The sequence below is a fragment of the Harpia harpyja genome, chromosome 7 (assembly GCF_026419915.1).
Source record: "Harpia harpyja isolate bHarHar1 chromosome 7, bHarHar1 primary haplotype, whole genome shotgun sequence".
In the NCBI taxonomy this organism is placed as follows: Eukaryota; Metazoa; Chordata; class Aves; order Accipitriformes; family Accipitridae; genus Harpia; species Harpia harpyja.
This window is the reverse complement of record NC_068946.1, coordinates 4,536,792-4,561,480: the sequence shown is the minus strand read 5'-3', so window position 1 is coordinate 4,561,480 and position 24,689 is coordinate 4,536,792. Positions and strand designations below refer to the sequence as shown.

Here is a 24,689-nt window from a genome sequence, read left to right as displayed (position 1 = left end):
TCCCTCGTACCAATTATAACTGAACAGCCTTTGAATAAGCGCATATTATTCCCTATGGACGCATTTCATCTTATAGCAAGGGACATGGAGAAAAACTGGCCCCTTCCCAGAGTTTGAGAGGAGACCATGCACCCTGCTCATCAAAATGATGAGCACACACAAGCTCTGTACAGCTGGATACCCAGTAGGCTAGTATGTAACGTCAAAAGACAGACCTGCACCTCTGCTTTTGTGTTTTTCCAGAGCTTGTTTAATGATAATGGTTGGGGAGAGGAGTATTTCTGAAACAGAAGGTATGAAGCTTACATAGTAGAAAGAAGAAAATGGAGAGGAAGCTCACATATGTGTGTGTGACTCGCTCTCCAGGGTGGCATCTCAAGTTTGGTTTTAATTAAGAAGAGCCATTATTGCCTCAAAACTTAACAAATTGTAATCAAGACCAAGAACTATGAAAGCCTTTTCCCCACTCTCTCCTTTTTGGGAGGAGCTTCCCAACTTCTTTGGGGGAAGGGTAACATGCATCAATGACAATTTCCATTCTTCACTTCCTCGGAAGGCTACATTTTGCACGCAGGAATGCTATCTTCAGCTGAAATCAGCTAGAGCCAGAATCTGCCTTGGTCCCTACTGCCCTGGGCAGATATCAGGCAATAGGGTACACTATCCCAATAAGCCTGTGCGCTGCGCTGCTCTTCGCCTGAAGCTGTGATACAGGAAAGGTTTCCAAAATGAACAGCAATACCAGTATGCCTTCTCCCAGCCTGGTAGGGGCAGACCTCAGGAAAGATGGCAAGAACTGCAAAAACCACTTGATCTGGGGCAGATTCCAAGAGAACCCCATCAGGTGATAAGTGGCAATCAAGGGAGGTGTTCAGTAGCAATAAGATCTCATTGGAAAAAAAAAACAACCACCCCTCAGCCAACAATTGGTAATCATTTGCATATCTGATGACAACCATTGAGGGAGGCTGATAAAGAGAATATCCTGCCCACCCATACTTTTGAGCACCTCAAAAGTAACCTACAGTTCCTTTCCCTGTCTCCAACACTTTTAAATTGCACTCCTGAGCAGGAAGTAATTTCTATTCCCTCTATGCAGCAGCAACACATTCATCATCAGACCCCAACCAGCCCAGCAACAAGGGGATGCAGCATACTGATTGCTAGAGGGTGAGGTGAGGAGGAAAGGGAGGGTGTTCAGGTCACACGGATGCCCCCAGGCCAGAAAAGCATGGAGACGACTATTGATTTTTTACATTTTATTTGTCAATCCAGGTTATTTGGAAGGGAGGGACAAGCTTGGTGGCTTGTGAAAACAAAGAGCCCTAGCCTAGGGAATCGATGCTATAAACCTCGTTATGCACGGTTATTTCTTTGGCCAAAACAGTAGTATTGATCCCTGAGGTCAGACACATTAAAGCACAAGGCGTCAGGCTCTGTGGGATCCTAACATGCCGCTAGGCAAGTGGGGAAATGCAAGCAGAGGTTTCGAAACTTTCCCAGGAGGTGCTAGGGAGCTGGTCAGGACATGTGGGAAGGGGGGAAAATGTGGTTCCCATCTCAAGACTGCAGAATGGATCAGCTAACAGCCAGACTGAAGGAGAGAATGACTGATGTCTAGGAATCTTGTGGCAGGGTAGAAAGGCGATAATGAGGGACCAGAGGGCCAGAAAATGTCAAAAGCCAACAACTTGGCTTAAGTGATAACCACTAGCAGACAAAGGAAAGGACAGGGCAACACAGGCAGGAAGGAGAAAGATTTCTGGCAATCTCAAGCTCACAGACGATTTCCACGTGGCTAGTCAGAAGGGTGCTCAGATATAGTTTGCACTGCCAGAGTGCAAACCACAGAACCAACTCTGCAGTCACAGCACTCCCACTGTATCATCCCATCTGCCCCCCATTTCTTTCTCTCAGGCTCTAGCAAAAGCCTCCTGGCATCTGCTTTGATCACCCCAAAGCTGGCAGCCCCAGGCCAGCTCTCCGCAGGGACACAGTGCTTTGCTGGGCCTGCCTGCAGCTTTCCCTCAGGTCTGTTCAGTCACCCTCCCACTCCACTGAGGGAAGGGCTGAGAGAGCCTAGTTAAGCCACTCAAGCAGAGTCTGATTGTTGTCAAGTTCAGACAAGCTGGCCAACTTTCTGCAGAAGCTGGCTTGAAGCACTCACAGTTTCACAGTTATGGTTGGAAGGGACCTCTGGAAGTCATCTAGCAGGGTCAACTAGAACAGGTTTCTCAGGGCCATGTCCAGTCCGATTTTGAGTATCTCCAAGGACAGACACTCCACTATTTATCTAGGTAACCTGTTCTAGACTCACCATATAAAATTGTTGAGGTTCCCCCCCCCCAAATGCTTAAGTGGGACCTCTTTGCATTTAATTTTCTGCATATTGCCTCTCATCTTGTCACCAAGTGCCATTGAGAAAAATCTGGCTTCAACCTCTTTATTCACAGAATGGTTGAGGTTGGAAGAGAGCTCTGGAGATCATCTTGTCCAACCTGCCCTGCTCTGGCTACCTAGAGCCAACTACCCAGGACAATGTCCAGATTGTTTTTGATTATCTCCAAGGACGGAGACTCCACAACCTTCCTGGGCAATCTGTGCCAGTGCTCAGTGAGCCTCACAGTTAAAAAAAAAAAAAAAAAAAAAGCGCATTTCCTGATGTTCAGACAAGCCCTCCGTTTCAGTTTGTGCCCACTGCATCCCATCACTGGACATCACTTCAGAGAGCCTGGCTCCATCTTCTACGCACCCTCCTTTCAGGTATTTTACATCAAGAAGATCCTGCCCGAGCCTTTTCTTCTTCAGGCTAAAAAGTCACAGCTCTTGCAGCCGCTTCTCACGTGACAGTTACTCCAATCCCTTCATCTCTGTGGCTCTTCACTAGACTCGCTCCAGTATGTCCATGTCTCTCTTGCCCTGGAGAGTCCCGAACTAGACACAGCACTCCAGCTGTGGTCTCACTAGTGCTCAGCACAGGGGCAAGACCCCAGTCAAACCACTGGCAAAGCTATGCCTAACACAGCATGCCATTGTCCTTCTTTACTGCAAGGGCACATCGCTGGCTCTTGGCCAACTTGTTGTCTACATCCTTTTCCACAAAGCTGCTTTCCAGACAGTCAGCCCCCAGGATGTTGTTATTATGGGGTTACTCTTCCCCAGGTGCAGGATGTTGCATTTCTCTCTGTTGAGCTACATGAGGTGTCTGCCTGCCCATTTCTCCAACCTGTCAAGATCCCTCTGAATTGCAGGACACTTATCTGGTGTATCAACAACTCCTTCCAACTTCATATCATCTGCAAGCTTGCTGATGGTGCCACTCTGCCCCACCATTCAAACCATTAATGAATATGATAACCACTATCAGCCCCAGTATTGATCCCCAGGGCGCATCACTAGTGGCTATGCTCTAGCTAGATTTCATGCCACTGATCACAGCATGAGCCTGGAAGTTCAGCCAGTTGTCAATACACCCCACAGTCTGCTTATCTAGTCTGCAGTTCATCAGCTTGTCTGCGAGGAAGTTATGGGAAATGGTATCCAAAACCTTGATAAAGAAAAGATAAACAACATCCACTCACTGCTCTCCCCTCATCCACTCAGCCAATCATGTCATCATAGAAGTCTATTAGATTGGTCAGGCATGATTTCACTCAAACAACCCCTGGTACCTGCAGGGCTGTGATCCAGAATTTAAGAGCTGCAATATAGTGGTGGAAGGAGGAGAATGAGGAAAAGGAAGGATGCATCTTCAGGTGGTGCAGTGGTTCAGCTTAGTCTGTCTAAAGTTCCAGCTTTTCCTCTCTGTGTAAAAGAGGCAAAGAGCCCATGTCTTGTAGAAAACTAATTTCAGCTCTGTGCTTAAATGTATGACAATGTCCAGCATTATCAATTCTCCAACTACAATCTTCATATCAGCTGATTTCTTCTGACACAATCCGCTGCTCACTCCCATATATGTTGCACTCCAAGCCCCTGGGGACTTTCTCCAAAGCAAGCTGCACATCCAAAACAAGACTCAAAGCCATTTAAGTGTCAAAGTGAAAAACTCATGCCTTCCTAAGCACATCAGGGTTAACCTCCTCTCCCATCCCTCCACAGGAGAAGCCAATTTTAAATTGGCATGCAAAGTCTGCCTATGGGAACATTTCCACCTTGTTTATCCACACCTGCCTTGCAGCAGATGAGCCACCAATTTTCCTGCTGCAGAAACTAGTGGCTGTCAGACAATAATTGAAGTGATAAAAAAAAAAAAAAGAAAAGCCTGAGATCTCACAGGCCCTTCAAGGGGAGTAACAATACAAAAATAAAAGCCTGCCTGCTTTACACTGTCTTCCAAGCTACCTCCTCCCATCTAAGATGTAATTTTAGCAAGCTGCTGCTTTTGCTCCATCCTGGAAAGCAGAGTCAGACAGGAGACAGCACTGGATGCCCACGCTGGGGAGCATCAGCCCTTGTCAAGATGCATCAAGCAGTCAGCTCTCATTTCTATTGGCAGGGGCTTGGGGAATTCCTGTGCCTATGGGAACTGCACAAACATTCAATCTGCCTTCTCTTGAAACCACAGCAGCGACAGGGCTGAGACAAGAGGTAGCAAGGGTTGGGTTTCCTTGATGGAAATGGGGAAGAGAAACACAGAGTTACACAGTCACTTCTCACACAAGAAGCTTCATAGAATCTACACTCTGAGGCTGTGCAAAGCCCTCTCCAAAAAATGCACAAAATATAGGGTCACAAGCTCCACAGCCATTCTTTCGCTGCATTTGGATTCAGTTGCAACAGTGACAGAGACAGCAGCCTTTCCTCATTCCTATCAAATGGAGCATACCTTATGCTGGGAAGGCTTCATTCCGCTCCCCCAACCCCAGTCATGACCCTCAAGTCGACTCCTGCTTAGTACCAAACTCACTGATCAGATCCCTCAAATCTCATGATGGTTTGGATAATGGGCTTAAAATGGATTTTGATTCATGACTTGGTGTGGCATGGGACTAATATCTATTGACTAAGTCACTGCTGAACTTGTGAGCTGGTAGAAACAGGCTCACAGCTAAAGCACTAGGATGGGCATCAGAATGCAGATTCTCCTCCCAGCATCACCACAGCCACCTTGGGACTTTGGGCAGGTCACTTCCCCTCTGTGTGCTAAAGCTTCCTACCATCTCATCCACATAGCTGGAATACATCTCCTGCCTGAAGACAGCTTATGGAGACACACTAAGGGTTTTAAGAGTGTTCAGATACCTCTGTAACAGAGAGGAGGAGGGAGTTGGGAAGAGATGGAAGCACAAAGGGAATAGCCCTGAATGCTCTTGGGAACTCCACAAAATATTTGAGGGATCCCTTGCAGGAGATAGGCAGGAAGAAGGGAAAGGCTGACAGCTGCAGAGAGATTTGAGAGTTTAACATCATGCCAGTCACCTTGGGTTATAGAAGTTAAAGCAAAATAATTGTTAATGTGAAAGAGTATGCAAGCAACACACATGCACACATTTACCCTGCCCCCATCTCTCCCTTGTCACCAACACCTGGACAAGCTAAGCTGAGTAGTGCCTCACAAACACACACAGCAGGATCGGATGTGGTTGGGGGCTTGTGGAAGCTGGGAGGAAGCTCAGCATGCAGTGTGGTAACGTCTGGCTGGGGCCCGACACACAGATTAGAGCCGAGGTGTTGGAGCCAGAATGCAAACAGGGGGTAAAGCCCTGAGGGGAAAAATGCTTTATCTCTCAGAGCACTAAAAAGTAAAAAGCAGAGAAACCATCCTCACCCCAAGCTCCACTACCCGAGTGGAGATGCCTCTAACACTAAATCTGGTTGGCAGAATTTCAAATATGCATGAACAAGAGGAAGGAAGCAGGCAAATGGCAAAGCCACACAGGCCAGGGCCAGGGAGCAGCGGAGGCGGCAGGAGAGCAGGAGGAGATTTATAAACATCGCTGCCTTCCACAGGCTCAGAGGATGTGGTTTGCAAAGGACGTTTACAACAACACGAAACCACAAAAGCCTTTGCTTCAACAGAACTTGATTAGGAATGAGCCTGGCTGACTCAGGTCATTTATTATAGAAGTCGCTCTTCCCTCCCCCTCTTCAGTGTCCAGCCTCATGCTGACCTACTGGGGCTTCTGCATTCCTCACCCGGCCTCGCTCACACTTCTTCAGTGAAATTTGGCTGCACCACTTCTGTACTACCTTCTCACAGCAGCAAAGCTAGAAAGACCTATGCGGAGAGATGTCGGGCATCTGTAAGTGGGAAAGCTGGATGGTCTCTTAGCACCAGTATTTCACCAAACATACTGCATTTTGCCAGGTCGCATTTGTAAAGGTTTTTTTCCCCTAAATAAATTCTAATTCTTGAAGGGCTTTTTCATTCCACTTCCCTTTGCCTGCAGTTAGGAGATCCTAACTCTTCCTTTTGCTAAGATATGAACACATCAGCAGGATCAAGTAACAACAGCTCGAGGAGTTACTGCAACCAGTTGAGCCTCCGATTCTCCTCTTTGGCAAACTCTTTGCCTACTCCACTTGCATTAGTTAAATCACCTAGGAATGTATTTTTGCACCCAGCTGATCTCAGATACTCTCTGCTCACAGGCTAATAAAAGTTTAATCCTATTTGCTAACCAAACAATACATTCTGTCTGATGCTGTTTGCCTGGGATTTTAGGGAGTAAGCAAATAGGGCAATCTTGGAGCTGTTGGCAGGTATAGTAAGCAAGTGTGTTTATTAGATAGTAGGCATCAGCCCTTACTAGGTCAGCAGGAACCAACTAACCTCCAGGATAAATGGCAACACTGGGATGAAGGTCCTGGTGTTCTCAGACAACAGTGTAAGTGCACGGATGCAGTGCATACGCAGAGGGTAGAAACGAGCTGTTGGTACCAGCCTAGGAAGGAAAAAAGAAGAAAGGGTATTAGGCCAAGTTTATACAGGAACTGCACCTGCAGCCTTCAGTGACACTTGAGAGCCTTTCCTACTTTACAAAAGAAAGGCGGCTTTAGTGTTGCACAGCAAACTGTTTGAGCTACTGAAGCTATCCCGCAGCTGGAAATAAAATTCGCCATGTTAAAGCTGTAACACTAACACACAAATTCCTGCAACCAAAGCACTAGGTTTCCACCTTCTGCTGGGAGAAAGTGCTACAAGACAAGAGCTTTGCAGATGAAGTTTATCGCCAATGCTGTTTAGTCACGTTCAACACTTTCAGCTCTCGTGCTCCCAGCACAGGTAGGTACGCAAGGAAAAGTAGCAGGAACCAGCAGTAAAATGCCCATCTAAAGCAGCAAGTTTGACCAAGAAAAGGGCTCCCCCAGCATACCAGAGGGACTACATGGAGGAATATGCTTCCCATTTCAGGCTACATACCCTATGTGTATCCAGAGTTCATGCTCTCACCTGAACAGTGATGCTTTTAGTGTGGAATGTCACTGAGGCAGAAGGAGCTGGACTAGCAATGACCAGCATATCAGAAAGGAGAGAGTGGGAATGAGAGTGACCAAATCTGTTCAGCCCTCTCCAGTCCAGAGGAGCACCTGGAGCATCTCCTTCAGAGAGGCAACATGTACATTTGAACAGCCCGTAATCAGCATGGAGGGGAAGAGGCCAGACTTTCTTTGACCCACACTTCAAACCATTACACACTCAGGTATTAAGAAAGAAGTAGAGCCAACTCCCTTCGTAAGGTTGGGACTGGGAAGGGCCAGCTCCCTCAGCACCATGTAAGCCAGCAGCAGAGGGGAAAATGCAGAGCTATCCCTAAAAGACACTAGACCTCTCTACTGTACCATTCTAGCAACCTCTCACACTGAATGACCTGTACATAAAGACATGGATGCCTCCAGCATTTACAAGGATTTTTTTAAAAAAAAAAAAACAACCCAAAAAACCCCACACCACAAAAAAAAAAATGCAGTTCCCAGACAACAGGCTCAAGTCTGATAAATGAACCCCTCCCCTCCCCAAAGAGCTTGCTGAGCAATCCAGGAGAGCAAAAAAACCATGCTTGACCAGGCACCATAAATCACCCACATCTCCCCCCGCTCCCCCTCCAGATAGTGAAATAATTATCATTGGATCCATTATAGAAATAAATCTACTTTGCACCCATGATCTGGCACCACTGGAGATGACGAAAGCCATTCTCAGGAATTAATTGATCAAGGAATAAACCTGTTAAGCGTATAGATTTACTGTAAACCAAGACCATTAATTTTAGAGTGCGTGGCGATGCAACAATCTGCTCAACTTCCCGATGGCTGGATGCGCAGGGAATACAAAACACAGCTGGGTCCCAGCTCTGCTGAGAAAGGTCCAACTGCCTAGTCACTCCAGGCCACAGCTGGGGGGTTCAAAATGACTCACATTTCATCTCAGCAGAGAGTGTTCCCTAATGTTTTACCATCACTATCTCTTGGAATGCCTGCTGTACTTCTCCCATGCAGCCAGGGCACAGGCTGTGGTGTAGAAAACAGCCTAAAGGCTTCTCAAGGCTTATTTTTACTCACTACAACTCCTTCTGTTATACTCCTGGGTGACCACAATCTTTCTCTGGCTAGAGAGGACAGCAAGAGCTTCTTTCAACATCAGCCTCCACCCCACCAGGACAGGTCACCAAGGGAACTTGCTCAGGGACATCAAGGCTGTGATTGCTTCTCCGTGGAAGAGGCTGTACCTGCTTTCTCCCCTATATGTGCTCAGAGGCCGGAACCCAAAATTTAACACGCACCAAAAATCCTCATTTAACTATAAGCCAGGGAGGAACTTCATTTTTATAGCTTAGACTGGGAGTAAGGTAGAAATCCAAGCAGACATGGTCAGAAGAAACACTTTATGGGATGAGGGGAAAAGGGATAACATAGACCAGGAGCTTCTGCAACAACTCTGCTACAAAAAATCCAACCATGAACTCCGACAAATGCAAGCATACAGATCAAAAGGAGGAACTTGGGGATTACAGAGGCAGAGAAAAGCACAAGGCAGTGAAAGGAAGGGGGAAATCATGTCCTCCACATTCTCCTATCTCTGCAATACCTGCAACACTGCCCCACTGGTCAAACTAACTGCAACCTTTCAGCTGTTTGCAAGAACAGCATCACTTATTATTACATGGCAATTCCATGAGCAAACTCAGCAATGAGGCTCTTCCCAGCACCACAAGAATAGCAGAAATTATCAGTTCCAGTACTTCTCCACTCAGTACTCCAACTTCCCTGGACCACATCTTGAGCGCAGGCAACTTCCAGACACACATGGGGCCCATTTCTGAAATATGTATTATTAAAAATAGTTTCAATGCATTTTATATGCTGGTAAGCAAACAGAGGGAACAAGAAAATGAGGGAGCTAATCTTGATTTTAGCAGGCAACCCTCTTCTACTATTTATCTTGTTTAATCACTTATCAAATTCTGCCCTGGTCCCTGCCTAGAGCAAAAAGCCTGTGATGGATGGTGGTTTCTCCCCATTCCACTCACGTAAGAGCCCAGGGTGGCACAAGGAACCGATCAGGTCCCACAGACAGACAGACAGACAGACACCCTGCTCACTGCCCTTGCGCTGGAGCCAGGCGCCACCTCCCGGTACAAAAGGCACTGGGGAAGCAGAGCCACCTCCCAGCACTACCACCCTCCGGATGGACCCCCAGGGCACTACACTGCATCAGGAACAGAAGTGAGAAGGTATTCCAGATGTTACACAGCATCCTGCCCCAACACCTGATCGCATACACACACCTCTCAAAGCCAAGCAGAGAGACTGTGAAACAGAGAAACAAAGAGAGGGGTTGAGCTCATTCATGCCACCTCCACGAGAAAGTATCTGACTGCTGTCAGCGGACTAAGCAGCCTGCCAGAAGTGCGTTAAATGGTACATGAAGCAAAAAAACCCTTGACCTGCAGGCTACATTATTTTGTCCTCTCACCTCAAACAGAAACAACCTGAGTTCTTCCGTAACACTCAGTTGCTACAGATGTTATCTACACCAGGGGATGTGGCATAGAGACTGACTCTTGCTGGGCTCAGTTTGGCCAGCACAGCCACCAACACTGAGAAGATGCTGACTATACCCAGGAGGGAGCCACTAGGGATCCTGGGTATAGACTGAAGCCTGTGGAGCCACATCAATCCCACATCTGCTAACTTATGTACCCGCTTCTTACATTCTAGACACTGGCTTGGCTCAGTAAAAAAGCCAGGGTGGGATCTATTTTCCCTACCCTAGAACCCATCTGTTGGGTTTCCAAATCTTTAAAGCCTTGTCAGACAGTAACTGTACTTCGTGCCAAGCAGCCCTGTCCGTCACAGATGCTAACAAATTGTATTTGCTGCTCTTGCTGAGACTCACCCGATTCACCTTTCCTTGGCCCCAGATAGCTGATTTATCTGCCTGGACAGGTAGAAAACTGCCTAGATTAGTCCACAGGACAACTAAAGCTCTACAACAGCAGTGGGAAGCAGCCCATGCGCATGGGGGATGGGAAGAGGTATGTATGCATATTCTTAACGATCCTTTAAATCTGCTTATCTTCATCACCACTTGGGAGTTTTTCAAGACCAGGCGGGTGGTGTTTTAAAGCTGAGAATCTGGTTAACAGAGCTAACAGGATTTCAGAGATCACCAGAGCTTCAGAAATTCCCTCAATGCTCATTATTAACAGCCGTTTCAAAGCACAAAATTTCATGTATAAACACATAAACTGATGGGAAAAGAGAAAGATTCTCAGCAGAGGCATACTAAAAACAATAAGTGTGTCCTAGTTCTTCAAATTCTAACAAATATGCACAAAACCCCACATCTTCTAACTGTATTTACAGAGCTAGAGATGAGGACTTGATTCTGTACTTTGGCACTGTTAGGTCCTGAGGCAAGTCAGTACATTTTTCCTTGCCACTTTGTACAACTGGGAGGATAATGTGTCCAGGCTATTCAGATTGCAACTTCTCTTATACAGAGAATTTAGCCTAGGAGAAAATAACCTACACCACAACTTTCTCACCACCTAAACATACAGGTGCTCACATCTTCAGCTAGAATACTTCAATAAAAGCAGCTCTCAGACAATTCCTTACAATGCAGGATTGAATCCAAATCACATAACAATAACACCCCTTAGTAACTGCTCAGCCACATCAAGCAAGATGAAGTATAGCTAAAAGAAACAAACAAAAAAAATCTTACTTACTTTATACAGCCAATGATGACCTGTGTCAAAGGATAGATCAACGGCTCCATGACCTCACTGGGATAGATTGTGCTGAGAACTCGACACCAGAAATACAGGCAGTGGATATACTGCCAGTTATAAACAGACTGGAAGTTCTCCTGCAGAAAAGGGAAAAACACAAGCACAAACTTGAAAGTGTGGCATTTGAGAGGAGCTCATTCTGGTTTCTCTACAGGACTCATTTTATCCAGCATTCTCTAAGAGTACATTGTGTACTGCTTAGAGGGGAATAACTAACATTCTAGCTCTTGCTTTGATGCTAGTGGCTGACCCACCATCAGCAAGTTCAAGATCCTGCATTGGCAACATCATGATTTGGTACTAGTTAGTGCCTTGAAAGAAATAATGAGCAACACACAGACCGCTTTTCTTCACAAGTATGGCTCATTTGAGAAGGATGATTTAATGATCCAGCTCACAGCAGATTGTGGGATGTGGCCAAGCGTTAGGAAGCCTTTAACTGTTCCATTTGCCCACAGTCCCTGGGACAGGCCCTCGTCTCCCACAGGTAGGAAGGCTGGAAAGGAGTACCCCTCTCTGATATCCTTGTAAATTGCCTTCTGGCCTGTGCAGACCAGAAAGGAGGGGGGAAAGGGTGTGTAAAGCTACACTATAGATTCAAGCTAAGAAGAAATTAATTTGAATTCATCTGGATTTCCCCTCTCTGCACTCAAACTCATTTGGTTGTTATGTAGCAGCTTGTCCTTCCCACTTGAGGCTTCCCTTCCCTCAGCTGTATTAATCAAAACCCCCTAACCACCACACCACTAACTCTGAAAGGTAGTATCAGTGCTCATTTTAAAGATGTGCCTACAAACATTCACTGTCAAAGCAAGGACCAAACGATCAACCCAGCACTCCTCCCTGCTTTTGGAAAAGCCACTACCCAGGACAGTTTCATTTTTGTCAATTGCAGAGTAAAAATGACATGCAGCAGAGCTGAGAACAAACTTTCAGCTCTGTTTCTCAGCCAGTCTTTATGGTTACCAGCAAAAACAATGTAACAGGCCAGCAGCCTGCCTGATATGCAGTGACACACTGAACCAGCCTTTGAGGCTGGCTGAGTAGTACGGGCAGGTGTGGGTCAAGTCTTGCATCAGTCCAAGAGACATCATTTTCAAGAATGTCTGGGCAAGCCTCCACTCTCCCTGCCACGTGCTTAAGCAGCTCATAGTGCCATACTAAATAAAAGCCCGGAATAGTGGAGGAGTCCCTTAAGGACACCCTTTCCAAAGAGTTCTGCAGGTCCATGTATTCCACAGAATCGCACCAAGAACTTAAGAGATTGCACTTAACAATGTGTCTCAGCTCCAACTTATGTTTCAGATAGACTTTCAAGGCCCAGGTCACCTCCTCTTTTGCATGGATGAAGCAAGATGCATAAGTCCTGGAACAAGGACAGAAGCCCTCAATTGCAGCCACTGGACCAAACTTTGCAGTAGGGACTTCAGCTGCAGCTGGAAATGGTAGAGCTCTCACTGCTCTCACCAGGTCACCGAGATGTACCAAGAAGCTCTGTTCTCAGCTTCTCTTGCACAGAACAGATAAGCAATCTGCTCTTGTAATCACCTTCCACAACCACCCACAGCTCAATTTAAATTGGCTTACTGCTTGGATTTGTACATTTTGGTTGTGCTGTTGTCATTTAAAGTTCTTACAATCCTCCCCCAGCTGTGAAATCAAGTGGATTTAGTTCTTGTCTGGGCCAGAACTGAAGGTGTAAGAAGCCAATGCAATCCAATTAGGGCATATGCAGCCCAGACTTCATTTATCTCCACTCATTCATTCCCATGTCTGAACAGCCAGGAGATTTAACTGGTCACCAATCTTGCAATGTTTAGGAGCAGCTGAACAATTAATCTATAGGGGTCTGTTTTGCTAAACATGAGTAAAGCCAGGATTAGCAATCTGACTCAGATTTCTGAGGTCAGACTGGAGGTGGCTGCAATCAGGGCTGCTCCCAAAAGGTCTGAGCTGCTTTGCTCAATTAAGTCCTTTAAATAGTATGGGCTTCACTGGAAAGATGAACACACCAGGGTGGTTCCTAATCTTCTTTACCTTGAGGTTTTGCCACAGAAGCTGCAAACAGCTGCTTCACAGAGTGGAAAAAGGGTGCCCAAGGCAGAAGATGGAAAGTGCATCGCAATCTCTTGGAAGCTGCGGAGAGAAAAGTGACTCCCACCCTGCGGTTGTCTTTTCTCTCCTTCCTTGCTGAAATTCTAAACTAACACAGGCAACTACAAGGTGATCTCTGAAGCTCATAGCCCCTGGCAAAAAATTCCTCAGCACATTATGAAATGGGTCAGACACAAGTACTGACACTTTAGAGATGCTACTAAAAGACTGAAGCGGCTACTGTAATTTTCCCCTCTCTGCACATTCCCCATGGGAGGGTACACTCCTTCCACACTGATGGGTACCTACCTTCTTCTTTATCGTCATTGCACTGCGCAAGTGAATGGCAAGCTGACGGATATAGATGAAGGCATGCTGGTAAGACATATGTGTGTCCAGGGCATACATCTCTGTCAGTGTGCGCTGCATGAAGTTGATCATGGGCAGGACATTGGGAGAGGTGAATCTGGAATTCTTCACAAATGCGATGTACATTTGCTGTGCAGGAAAGAGGACAAGATACAACCACATAGAACAGAACAAAAATATTCTTTCACTAACATTCCCCACCCAGGCATGTCCAAACCAGGGATGAAGTATTCCTTTTATAAGATAAGTCACTTCAAAGGAATATGCAAAAATAAGAATCCAGCCTGCTCCTTCTTCAGGGGAGATGGGAGAGAGTCTGTTTAGCACAGTGCTTGGAAATGCCCCTACCATTGCTTCTCTGCAAGAAGAGAACTGCAGGATGGCTTTGAGCCATACACGCTTATGGTTGGTCACAGTTCTCTTTCTGTAACACTGGTACCTAAGTAAACTACACTTGGGAACCTCAGCTGTTAGCCAAAAGATAAGAGCAGCTCAGCAGCGCTCAGTAGTGTGTCAGCACTTGAGGAAAGCTCTCAAGAATTTGGAGGATGAGTATTCATCCAGTAGACAGATGAGTACCAGAGGCCTTCCCTGCTAAGAAGGGGAGTGTGCCTCCAGCAGGAAGGGCAGTAGTAGGAAGCAGGATATCACTCTGACCTAACATGGAATTTCTTCCCTGTTTAATTTTCTGGAGGTAGCCAGCATCATCTCCAGCACCTGCGCTACCTAATAGGCTGCAGCTTATGCTCTAAGGTCTTGGCATACAATGTGAGAAAGAAAAGCTGCAGAGTACAGCAAGTATCAGCCTTACCTTGAGCAAGGGACTTAGGTACACCTCTTTCTTGTAGCGGCAGATCTTGTTCAGCACAAGGAAGGCCAGTACTCTCACTGTTTCCTCACCTGTGCTCCACAAATTAATTGCTTGCTGGAACAGAAAATAAAAAGATACAAATAAGTGAAGGGACAAAGAGCCCCTTCCTGGTTACTGACAGGCCTGAGCTTCCCTCCTTCACACCAAAAAAGCAAGCGAGGAGGATGACACAAAGATTGCAGGCTATATTGTCACAGAACCACTCATAACAGCACTGGCAGCCATTCTGACCTCATACTCTAGCTGTGAGACCACACAAAAGGCGAAGTTGATATTTTCACGATCAATAAAGGAAACTGTCCCAAACTAGCATCTCTGAAAAATACATGCACTTTTATTCATGTACCTAAATACACATTTGAGCTTCTGAGCATAGGCACCAGCCTGTGCATGCGACTCAATCTCCTAGGCTTTGCAAAGCTTCCTCACCATCCCCTAGACAGCAACACCACACTGGATTACACATTTGGTTGATACATCTTCCAGCCCAACAAAAAAAAAATTTTTGTCTTACACTGAATTCTGCAGAATACAAGTGCACTGCAGTTACACTCCAGTTCTTGCCACAAACACCGAACTGTAGTTTCTCAAAGAATGCTATTAAAGATGCATTTGTCTCTGGAGAGGGGACACCCGGGTTTGATTTCTAAATTTATCAATATTTTTTCCCCTCTGGGCAAATAGGTTGCAATTCCTGAGATACATCTCCTCATGGTAGTTCTGACTTAATTCCGGTTCCCTGGACATTCACTGTATTAATTCAAACGATAGAGCAGCAGCAGAGTTTGGAGCCAGAGACAGGCCCTGTGTAAGGCAGCACTTCTGCTGAGACGTATCCTTAGTCACTCTGGTACAGACATGATGACCAGCACCCAGTGCATCACAAAAATACCTACACCAGCTGGAGAGGGTAGGTTAGTCTGTGTAGAGGTCTGGGCTAACAGACAGCCCACCACTGACATGTAAACTCATTAATCTGAGTTTTACACATCTCTGCATTGCATAAAGCAATCATATACTGGTCTCTCCCCTCAACTTCTTGAGAAGCAAATGAATAGATTCTGTTCTTCCCAGGCCTGCCTGCATTTGCCTATTCAGAGTATAGATTCACTTGGACATGGCTGGCCCTGTCAGGAAGCATCTGGTATAGTAGGACCACAATCATTACTGATGCCTCCAAAAACTAGTTATCTGCACTGATGAATTCTACAGGAAATGAGAAAGATTCCAGCTACAAGGCTGAAAAAGCCTACTCTAAAATCCCTAGTGTAGCAGTGAGCAGACTGCCAGTCCTTCAGATATGAGAGGTACCAGCCTCTGATCACTGTATACCAGTCATCTTTATCATCAAAGGGTTCCCAGCCTCATTTAAGTGTTGTGTTGCAGCTTTTCATTTAAATGTCACCCTGTTGCTCTCTTCCACACCTCCTTTGTTGTTCCTAAGTGCTCAGCAGTTGTGACTAAGTTTCTGCAAAAATATTCCACCCCCAGCTCTTGAGAGTGAAATACTATCACAGGCGTACGCACAGACTCAGCACACAGGCAGCAATTACTCCATCTGCGATGAGGAAGCAGACAGCTTCCCCAGAACACCTCCATGTCACTTTGCAGGGGGATTAGCAGTAGCTACACGCAGAGCCACATGCCCACTCACCTCAGCGTGACAGCGCTTCATGGCACCTAGAAGGCCTGTAAGAGAAGCAGGAGTCCTTTCCAGGACCAAAAGAAAAGCAAGGGAAGAGGACTACAAGACACTGAACTGTCATGAGATCCAGCCCAATTACCATGAGAGGCTCATCTGAAGGGGTAAAGAAAGTACCTCACATCCAAATGATATATCATAGCATGTCACCTTACCTTGAGAAGTGCACGGCACTGCTTTGGAAAGGACAAATAATAAGGCACTATGGAACTGACATGCTGAAGGACTGCTGCAGCAACTGAGGCTTCTGTTAAACAAGACAGGAGCTATGGAGGGAAAACAAAACATGATCCCATTTAGCACCATCCTCATCACCTCTGCCTTTGCCATTAAGCATCTGTATTTTGCTGTTTCCAAGTATTTCTGTGTTACCAAAGGACTGGAAGATCAGCCTTCCCTAGGAAGAAGCTCAAACAAACTCCCAAAAGCTGTATCAGGAAAGGAGCAGACACACAGCAGGTTAAATAACTCCCCTGAAAGTACATCATCCTGGCAAAGGTGAGCTCAGGCTACTGGACTTGGATGGCTAATGGCACCTGAGCTCATCACATAAAACCTCATTTGTGTATATTGCAAAAGCTAAGTCTATACACAGTTTAAGACCTATTACAGATGGCATGACACCAATGCCTCTGTCGTCTCACTACAAATTGTCAAAGCACGATGAAGACACCCTCGGTCTACACAAGGCTTGGAAACAGACCATCTGAGCTATCTGATAACTTACTGGATTTCACCAGTATTTCTTTAATGGGAAGCTGGAATACTATTGGGTATCAAGAGGTTAACTAACTCAAGGAAAAGGTCAGAAAAAAACTATTAAGAAACAGTATCTTTGTATTTCCAGGTTGTTCAGCTCAGTTCACCTGGAGCTAAACCCAGACACGTCTGCAGTTCCTAGCCTGAAGACAATGGTAAGCTCAAAGTCACTTCAATTCAAGAGAGGTTCTGCCTGATGCAGTGCCCCCTCTTGCCCGCAATACCAGCTGCTGGAAGCAGAGGCATTTTTTCCTACTTGTAACTTTCCTCCTCATTCTCCTTCTTGCACTGCAAAGATTCTGGACTGAGCAGGTCTCTTTTGCAAAGTCCCTCACACACCAAAAGGAAAGGAGAAGATATTGTTCAGAAACTACTATGCCAGAAAAACACTCTAGTAAAGCCTAGGACTGGGGGCACTCAGAAGTGAGCACAGGACCAGGGATCACTTCAATGGGACTGCATTGCCAGCTTTTCCTTTTCTACCGCAATCTTCTGCTGCTGGCGAGAGGCACCACGACTTGAGAAAAAAAGCTCTACTGATCAAAATGCTCTTTCTGCCAAGTCATTCTGCCAGCTTACAGCTAAGAGACATCAGCACTTTCTTTTTCTTTCCTCATATCCCCTTCCCTCAGCTTCTGAAGAATGAGTATTTCAATGTTGTTGTTTTGGTTTTAATATTCCAAATTTGTGGATGCACGATGAAGCATTCTCAAAAGAAATTAACTGGGGGCAGGAATTTCCTTCAGAAATAACCCACGAATTGTCTCTGAAACACCAGATATCAGCAACTTTGGATGAATGGGATATCCTAGTGGGATGGAACATAATCATACTTGGAGATGTCCTATGTGAAGTTATCAACATATCATCTTAGTATTTACTACAAGAAGTGGCAAGATCATAGTGCCAAAAATTGAATTAAAGACGCAGAATGCAGGAGTACAGCACTGCAAACTACTTTAAAGCCACTAAATATTAATTTGTCAGACAAATTAAGACAGAAAGGACTGCCAGAATGTTAATCAAGTCCTTCTTTACAGGCTACCTATTTTGACACAACCATCCTATGGACCTCCAAATTGTTAGTAAGACCAAGTACTTCCAAAACAAGGCAGGGAACTGGACAAACACACAAATCTCAGATGCGCAAGGTTTCGAGACTCAGTGAGATTGCTTCTGCCCACTACGGTCTCAGCCAGTAAGTCTTACTTATTCTCCACTACAGGAGAAGGGATAGAAACCAATACCCAATTCTCAGCATTGTGATGATCAGAAAGTCACCCTCAAACTGGAGTAACTGTCTTTTCAAAGGGAAAAGCACCTGAGGCTACACTGTTACCTGCTTTGTTAATTATCTTCCTGACTGCTTGGCTCTCCTTTTAGCAGTGTTGTCTACAGATGCAAAAGCCCAAAATACGCTGAACAAAAGCCCAGCGATGCACAGACTAACCCCAGTAACACAAACATGCTGAAATTTCTTACTTGTATGGCACAGCCGAGGTACACTTTTACGTCCAGTCGCAACTTGCTCCAAAGTGGGCTGGTGGAAGGGAGGACCACTCTGGAAATGAGCGAGAGTTGGGTTTAGCTTTAAAAAACCCCCTACTAAATAAATTAGATTTCAGCAGCACAAAGAACAGTGAGTTCACTTCCTCGATATTGCCAGTGAGCAAGAACAACTGCTTGCAAAGCAAGAAGAGAAGTAACAATTTTGTCACAGGTGAAAGGAAGCATTTCTACTCTGTAAAAACTGCCTGAAGCACAGCATTAGAAAATTCAATTCAAAAAGCCTCCCAGCAGAGTACCCAGATCTCTGAAAGTGTGATACAGGGAGCTGTAACAGCCAGAAAGCCTGGTAGAGACCTGAATCTCTCACACCGATACTATCTTCTAGTCAGGCATTCTGCAGCCACTGCCTGAGAACAGGGCAGGCTAGCTTGTAGCAAGAAAGTCTGTTCTGGGAATCAAACTAGTTGCGAGCCATTTGCTCAGACTCTTCTAAACTTTTGACACTGCACTTGAAGTAGTGCCCCCAGGCCATCCCAAAATTCAGACACAGTCTGTACGAGTCAGGCCTGGGGATGAAAGAGGCTGGTATTTATACAGAGAAATGGAATTTACTTCTCAGACTAGCACCACTGCCAACAAGGAATCTAGAGTTTAGCTCACACCTCCCTTCATCTGCGACAGGGAAATTAAAAATAACTGCCACAAAAATTACCCTGAAACTGAAAGCACTTCTGAGAGGCATTCAATTCTGACTCTACCCAACAATGGCAAAAACAGAAGACTCGGACTATGAAGCAAGTAATAAAGCTGTATCGAGTTGAAACTCCAGAGAGGACTGAGGTAAAAAGCTTCTGTGAACATCTAGTAGGAAACAGGCACAGAGGCTAAGTAAGGCTGCTCCAGCTTGCAAAACATACTGGGAACTTCACAGCTTGTTTTATGAAACTGGGCTCATAGTCCCCAGCTACGGTATTGGTTCATCCAGCAAGAGTTCAGACTGGTGCTTACTGAGTTTCCAGCACCTTTTCCAGTTGCTCCTGGGTAAGCCATGCCAACACCCGTTCAATTATGGGCCCAAACTGACTCTGAAACTCTTTGAGCACCAACCCGCGCAATAGCCAGAGAATTCCCAGCTCCCAGGCAGCAGATGAGACTTCAAAATTGTCATTCCTCCTCTCTAGTCAAATCAAATTGCATCGGTGAATGCGATACAGAGGTACTGGACCGATGTTGCCATTTTAGAAAAAAATGAATCATACCATTCTTTGCCCAGTTGCATACTTGTTTCCATTCCATCTATGCTCTAACAGTGAACAGCTCCAACTCAGATGATCCAGGCCTCAGATCACCAGACTCTAGGGCATAATACAGCTCCTGAAGCCCTGGATTAACTAGTTGCATACTTGCGATACTCTGCCTACATATAGGCAGAAGGCTTCGTCCCTTTCTCTGACAACCAACTCAAAATGCCTTAACAGTGCTCCTGAGTGCAAGCATATGCAATTCCAGATCTCTTTCTGTTGAAGCCACATGTCCTCTGCAAATGGGTGGAGACTAATATTACAGAGGACACACTTCTGGGGAAGAAAGGAAGAACCCGGCTAAGATGACTGTGAATGTAATCAGGCAACTTTGCTAGTGTTTGGGAAGAGCTGCCGTCTTTTTCCAGCTTCACAGCCAGGTTGCAGTTCTGAAAAACCCCAACCAGGTTTCTCTCATCCACAGTTCTCAAATCTCCTCAGACTTACTTTAGTTTGTTCTTCGGGGTTTTCAGAAGCAGTAGCTTCTGCAGACAGCGGAAGAGGTCCCGGACACAGAAGGACACAAGGGCATTGAACACTGGTTAAAAAAAAGTCAGTAAAGAATTTGTAAATGATTTTCCATATATTCCTCATTTCTCAGATAATTTGAAAAGAGCTCCCCAAGGAACTGAAGCCAGTAATTCCCACAGCAGAACTATTGTGTTTCCACAAGCTTCCGGAAAACATCAATTTGTCTTACCCTAGAATTTTTTATCTAAACAGCAAGATTACAACTGACAGCTTTCTGGCACAGGGGCCATCTCTTTGCTGAGTAAACAGCACCAAGCACAAAAGCAGCCTGACCTATGACTAGGAGTCTATACTACCATCAATCTCCCCCAAACCATAATGAGCATTAAAGGCACTTTTTAATAAAAAAAGTCACAGAAATAGACATGTGAATTCTATGTAATGTCTTACATTAAAGAATGAGATTTTACCAAAAGCAATGAGAGAGAGAGAAAAATCCCTATGCCAGGCAAGAAAGGATTAAGGAGAACAAGTGGGTTTAAGTAGTCCCACCCCACAGTGCCAGTTCCAGATGGCACACAATAACAAGCTGATAAAACACAGTGAGAAAGTACATGCTAATTTAGTGGTAAAAGTAGGCAGGCCGCAGGTCACATCCTCTGAGACAGTAACAAAGATGTTTCCCACTCAGCCATGCTGTTGTGAGTCTACAACAGGACTGTCTGCAAAACCTGGAGCTTATGCAGAAGGGGGCTAAGGCTGGAGAGAAAGGTTGCATCTCATTTGTTCCACGGGCACAATAATCCTGTAGAGGAGGAGATCTAGACATGCAGTATTTTGAGAGGTCCCGACTAGGGGAATGTGAACTTGATAGTGCAACTGAACTCTGAACTGTTGTGAGGTTATAGAAAGCTATTTGGTAAAAAATAGTCTTGTTTGGTTAAAATAGTCTTGTAGGATTATTTCTAAGAGGGAACAGCAAGAAGCCGCAGCAAAAGTTGTCCATAAAACCGTGCACTACAAGCATATAAACAGTACCTAGCTTCAACTTCACTTTAAGAAGTCTGGTGAATGAAGGCTGGTAATTTCCTCAGCAGTCTGCAAGCCCAGCTGCTCCAGGCATGCACACTGAGAGGTACACTTACACATTGGGACACCAGAAGAGATTCCACTGCACAGACTCACCACCAGGAAGATAAGCTACTTAACTGAAATGAAGCCTATGAAAGGGTAAGTTAACTCCTGCTGGCACTTATCCCCACTCTCTTCCAATAGCTAAACCTTCCCTACCAAACGACTTCCCTTCTCTCACAGAAGTAGTACAGTGACCAACTCACCTGCAGCATCAGTGACTTGAAACTTGCTGGGATCAGTCCCACCATTATCTCCTTTGGTGGTTGCTACAGATGCTTTAAAGGCTTGAGTGATTTCATGGAAAAGTTTTGGTGTTAGCCCCCTCTGGGGAAAGAAGAAAAAGGATTGCTCAGGAGAAAAAGCAAGCAACATTCTGAAACTCCAAAGCACTTTACTGGGACAGGAGTATTGGAATTCATTCTAAGTTGGATTGCAAAAATAGCTCCATCCTATAACACAAAGGAAAAACATCAGGACACTTAACGAACACTAGTGGCCTTCACTTGCTCTAAAATGGGCTTCTAGGCCTTTTAATTGGTTGGGGGTTGAGAAGCAATCAATCAGCTGCAAGCAACTATCCAATTTGACTTTTCCCTCCCCCTCTTAGTCAGAAGCAGCAAGCCATTTCATTGCTACTCAAAATGTCACTAAAAATAATTCTTGGAGCTGCCAACAGCACAACACTTAGCAAGAGGATGAAAATTCAAGAGTTAACCATTCTGACCTCTTCTGAACCACACATTTCTCCAGCTTCTCCCTCAGACAGGATGCAAGTACTCTAATCTTGCAGCCCAAGAAAAACTGCAAAGACAAGTCATGCTGAAGTAACAAAGAGTTCTAGAAGTATGACCTTGTATGTAGGATATACATTTTCTCTGTAGATTTTTGTGAAAGAAAAAAAAAAACCAATTGAAAGTTGGTCTTTTAGAGGCAGCGACACATGTGGAAGAATGTTTAAAGGAGAATACTCAAGTGCCTTGTATTACAACTCCCTGCTCACCTCTGCAGCTTTTTTCCACTCTTCAACCATTTTCAAGCTCACGGGGATGAAAGAAACTCTCCTCCGTTTGACTGTTTCATGTTCTTCTTCTTCATCCTCATCACTTGCTTCCTAAAGAAGTCAGTACAAAGACTGAGAAAAGGCTTACACACTTCTTTTCTGGCCCCACCTCTTTTTCTGAGTAGCTACTGAAGAGGAAGGCAGGCAGCAGTGAATTTCATTAATGCTGTTATCAGCACTTTGTGGAAAGCAGTAATGAAATTAGAGGTATTCCAAATTCCAAAAAAAGCTACTTAAGCCATACAGCTTTGGTACATAAATACAATGTGCAATAATGTAGAACACCAAGGAGAAAGCATATCACTTGGGGCAAAACAAACTCTCATCAGGAAAGTTGAGACAAAACCAAAACCACAGAGAAAATACACTCTGAGGCTCTGTTTTCACAAACTTTAACAAACTCCTCCTGCTCAGTTCAAGTCCACAGCTGACTTCTGGATTACAAGCCTGTACACCTGCAGATGATCTTTGGGGAAGCCCCTCCCCCCAGCCATCTGGGCCACTATAAGCCCAAATATACTTAGGCCTTGCACCAAAACTCAAATACTTAACATGTAAGTAATTGAAATCATTAATTTCAGCACTCCAAAATAGGGTCTAGTACCTCCAGTGTATCAGGTGGTATGTGCAACCCCTCCTCCTCCTCGTCCGAACTGTCCGAAGCATCAAAGTTCAGCAGTGTGCGATCATTTTCCTCCAAAAACTTATAAAATTCAGGATCTTTGTCCTTCAGCCGGGAGAGCTGATCTTTATGTTCAGATGCCTTTCCCTTCTTCCTGGTAAATAAGAATTAACATGCATTTATTCATTGCTCAAACTTCTGCTGATGCTCTAAGAAAAGCAAGCAACTTCTGGGCACTGAAGCACACAGCTGGGACTAATTTGAACAGTGATGGGTTTATCAGGGCTGTGGCCACAGTTCTGTGTCCCATTTAACACCTGCTCTAGAGGACTTGCAAAAGGTTATTTTCATTCAGCATTAAGAAATCTTGATAGCAAGGTTGCAGATTGTATTGGGATACTGACCAAAGGTCGTGAAAACATCTTGCAAAACCAAACCAACCAAACAAAAATCTGTTTCTTAATTTCTCAGAATTACTCTCACAAGCTTTTATAAAGACTACTGAAAGCTATACTGCCAGGGAAATCCAATAATGAAAGCTTGGTAAAATCTTATCTGGTTCTAAAGAATTGTTTTAGCTTGTAATGATTAGCCGTGCCTAAGAACTACTTCATCATTTTCTATCTGCAGATACTCCAACATCTTTCAGTAAGAGTAAATACACACAAACTGAGGAAAAAGGAAGTAAGCTTTGCTCGACTCCAATATACCCTGTAAAAGATGAAAAGCATAACACAAGCTTTTTTCCCGCTGCAGTTAGTGAACTGCCATAGGTACGACAGAAAACCTGACTGCCCTGTACCCCGTAACCACACTCGGGTGTTGAACGCAGCCCTCTTAGACACCTCTGGCCCAGTTGGTCCCAGAACTGGCTCATTCCATGACGGATGCTGCCACCAAAAGTCCCGCCGTTACTCATAAAAGCAGGCAAAAGTAAAAAAACCCAACCAACCACTGAACGGGTGCTTAGATGTGCCAAACCTCGCCCAAACCGGGCGAGAGGCGACCGCCGGGCCGAGCACGACCACCGGCCCGCCCTTACCTCGCAGCCGGTGGGGCCTGGAGCGGCTGCCTCGCCTTCCCGCTCTCCCGCCGCTGCCCCGCAGCCCCCTTGGCGGGCCGGACGGCCTCTTCTTCCTCCTCCGAACCGTCGTCAGGCTCCGATTCGGAGCCGGCGGCGAAGAACTCGTCCAGGCTCAGCTCCGCCAGGCTCCTGAAGGGAGTGAGGGAGGGGGAAAGCTCAGCGGGGAGCCGTGCCGGCAGCGCCAGGCCTACCCCCTCACGGCAGCCTTGGGGCCGGCAGCGCGGGGCTGACGAGCCGCACCTGGGCCGAGGGCTCCCCGCGGGCCTCCCCGCCGCCACCCGCGGTCTCTCCGGTCCGTCCACCCACCCTCCCCGGCCTGCAAGGCGCTGCCGCCGCCCGCTCACCTCTTGCCGGCGGCGGCCATGCTGCCCGCCTCGCTCCTAACGCGGCCGACCGCTTCCGCTCCCAGCGTGCCGCGCGGCTCGGCGGGGCGGGGCCGGCCCGTTCCGCCCCGCCCCTACCCAGCTCCG

The 24,689-nt window shown here is 45.9% G+C and overlaps 1 protein-coding gene across 3 annotated transcripts in view; it reads right to left on the bottom strand.

Moving 5' to 3' along the window:
• Window positions 1–24,667, bottom strand: part of NOC2L (NOC2 like nucleolar associated transcriptional repressor) — a 58,444-nt gene extending 33,777 nt beyond the window's left edge. For all 3 annotated transcript variants that reach the window (XR_008236026.1, XR_008236027.1, XM_052792894.1), the window contains exons 1-12: window positions 24,564–24,667; window positions 24,178–24,348; window positions 23,118–23,289; window positions 22,454–22,564; window positions 21,657–21,777; window positions 20,296–20,386; window positions 18,521–18,599; window positions 16,435–16,545; window positions 14,518–14,631; window positions 13,647–13,835; window positions 11,181–11,320; window positions 6,776–6,887 (exon numbers count right to left, since the gene is read on the bottom strand). Coding sequence is in view for 1 of the 3 variants with exons in the window: in XM_052792894.1 (XP_052648854.1) it covers window positions 6,776–6,887; window positions 11,181–11,320; window positions 13,647–13,835; window positions 14,518–14,631; window positions 16,435–16,545; window positions 18,521–18,599; window positions 20,296–20,386; window positions 21,657–21,777; window positions 22,454–22,564; window positions 23,118–23,289; window positions 24,178–24,348; window positions 24,564–24,583 (1,431 nt within the window). In the remaining 2 variants the exon portion in view is untranslated. The remainder of the gene's footprint in view (window positions 1–6,775; window positions 6,888–11,180; window positions 11,321–13,646; window positions 13,836–14,517; window positions 14,632–16,434; window positions 16,546–18,520; window positions 18,600–20,295; window positions 20,387–21,656; window positions 21,778–22,453; window positions 22,565–23,117; window positions 23,290–24,177; window positions 24,349–24,563) is intronic.
• Window positions 24,668–24,689: the final 22 nt, after the last annotated feature.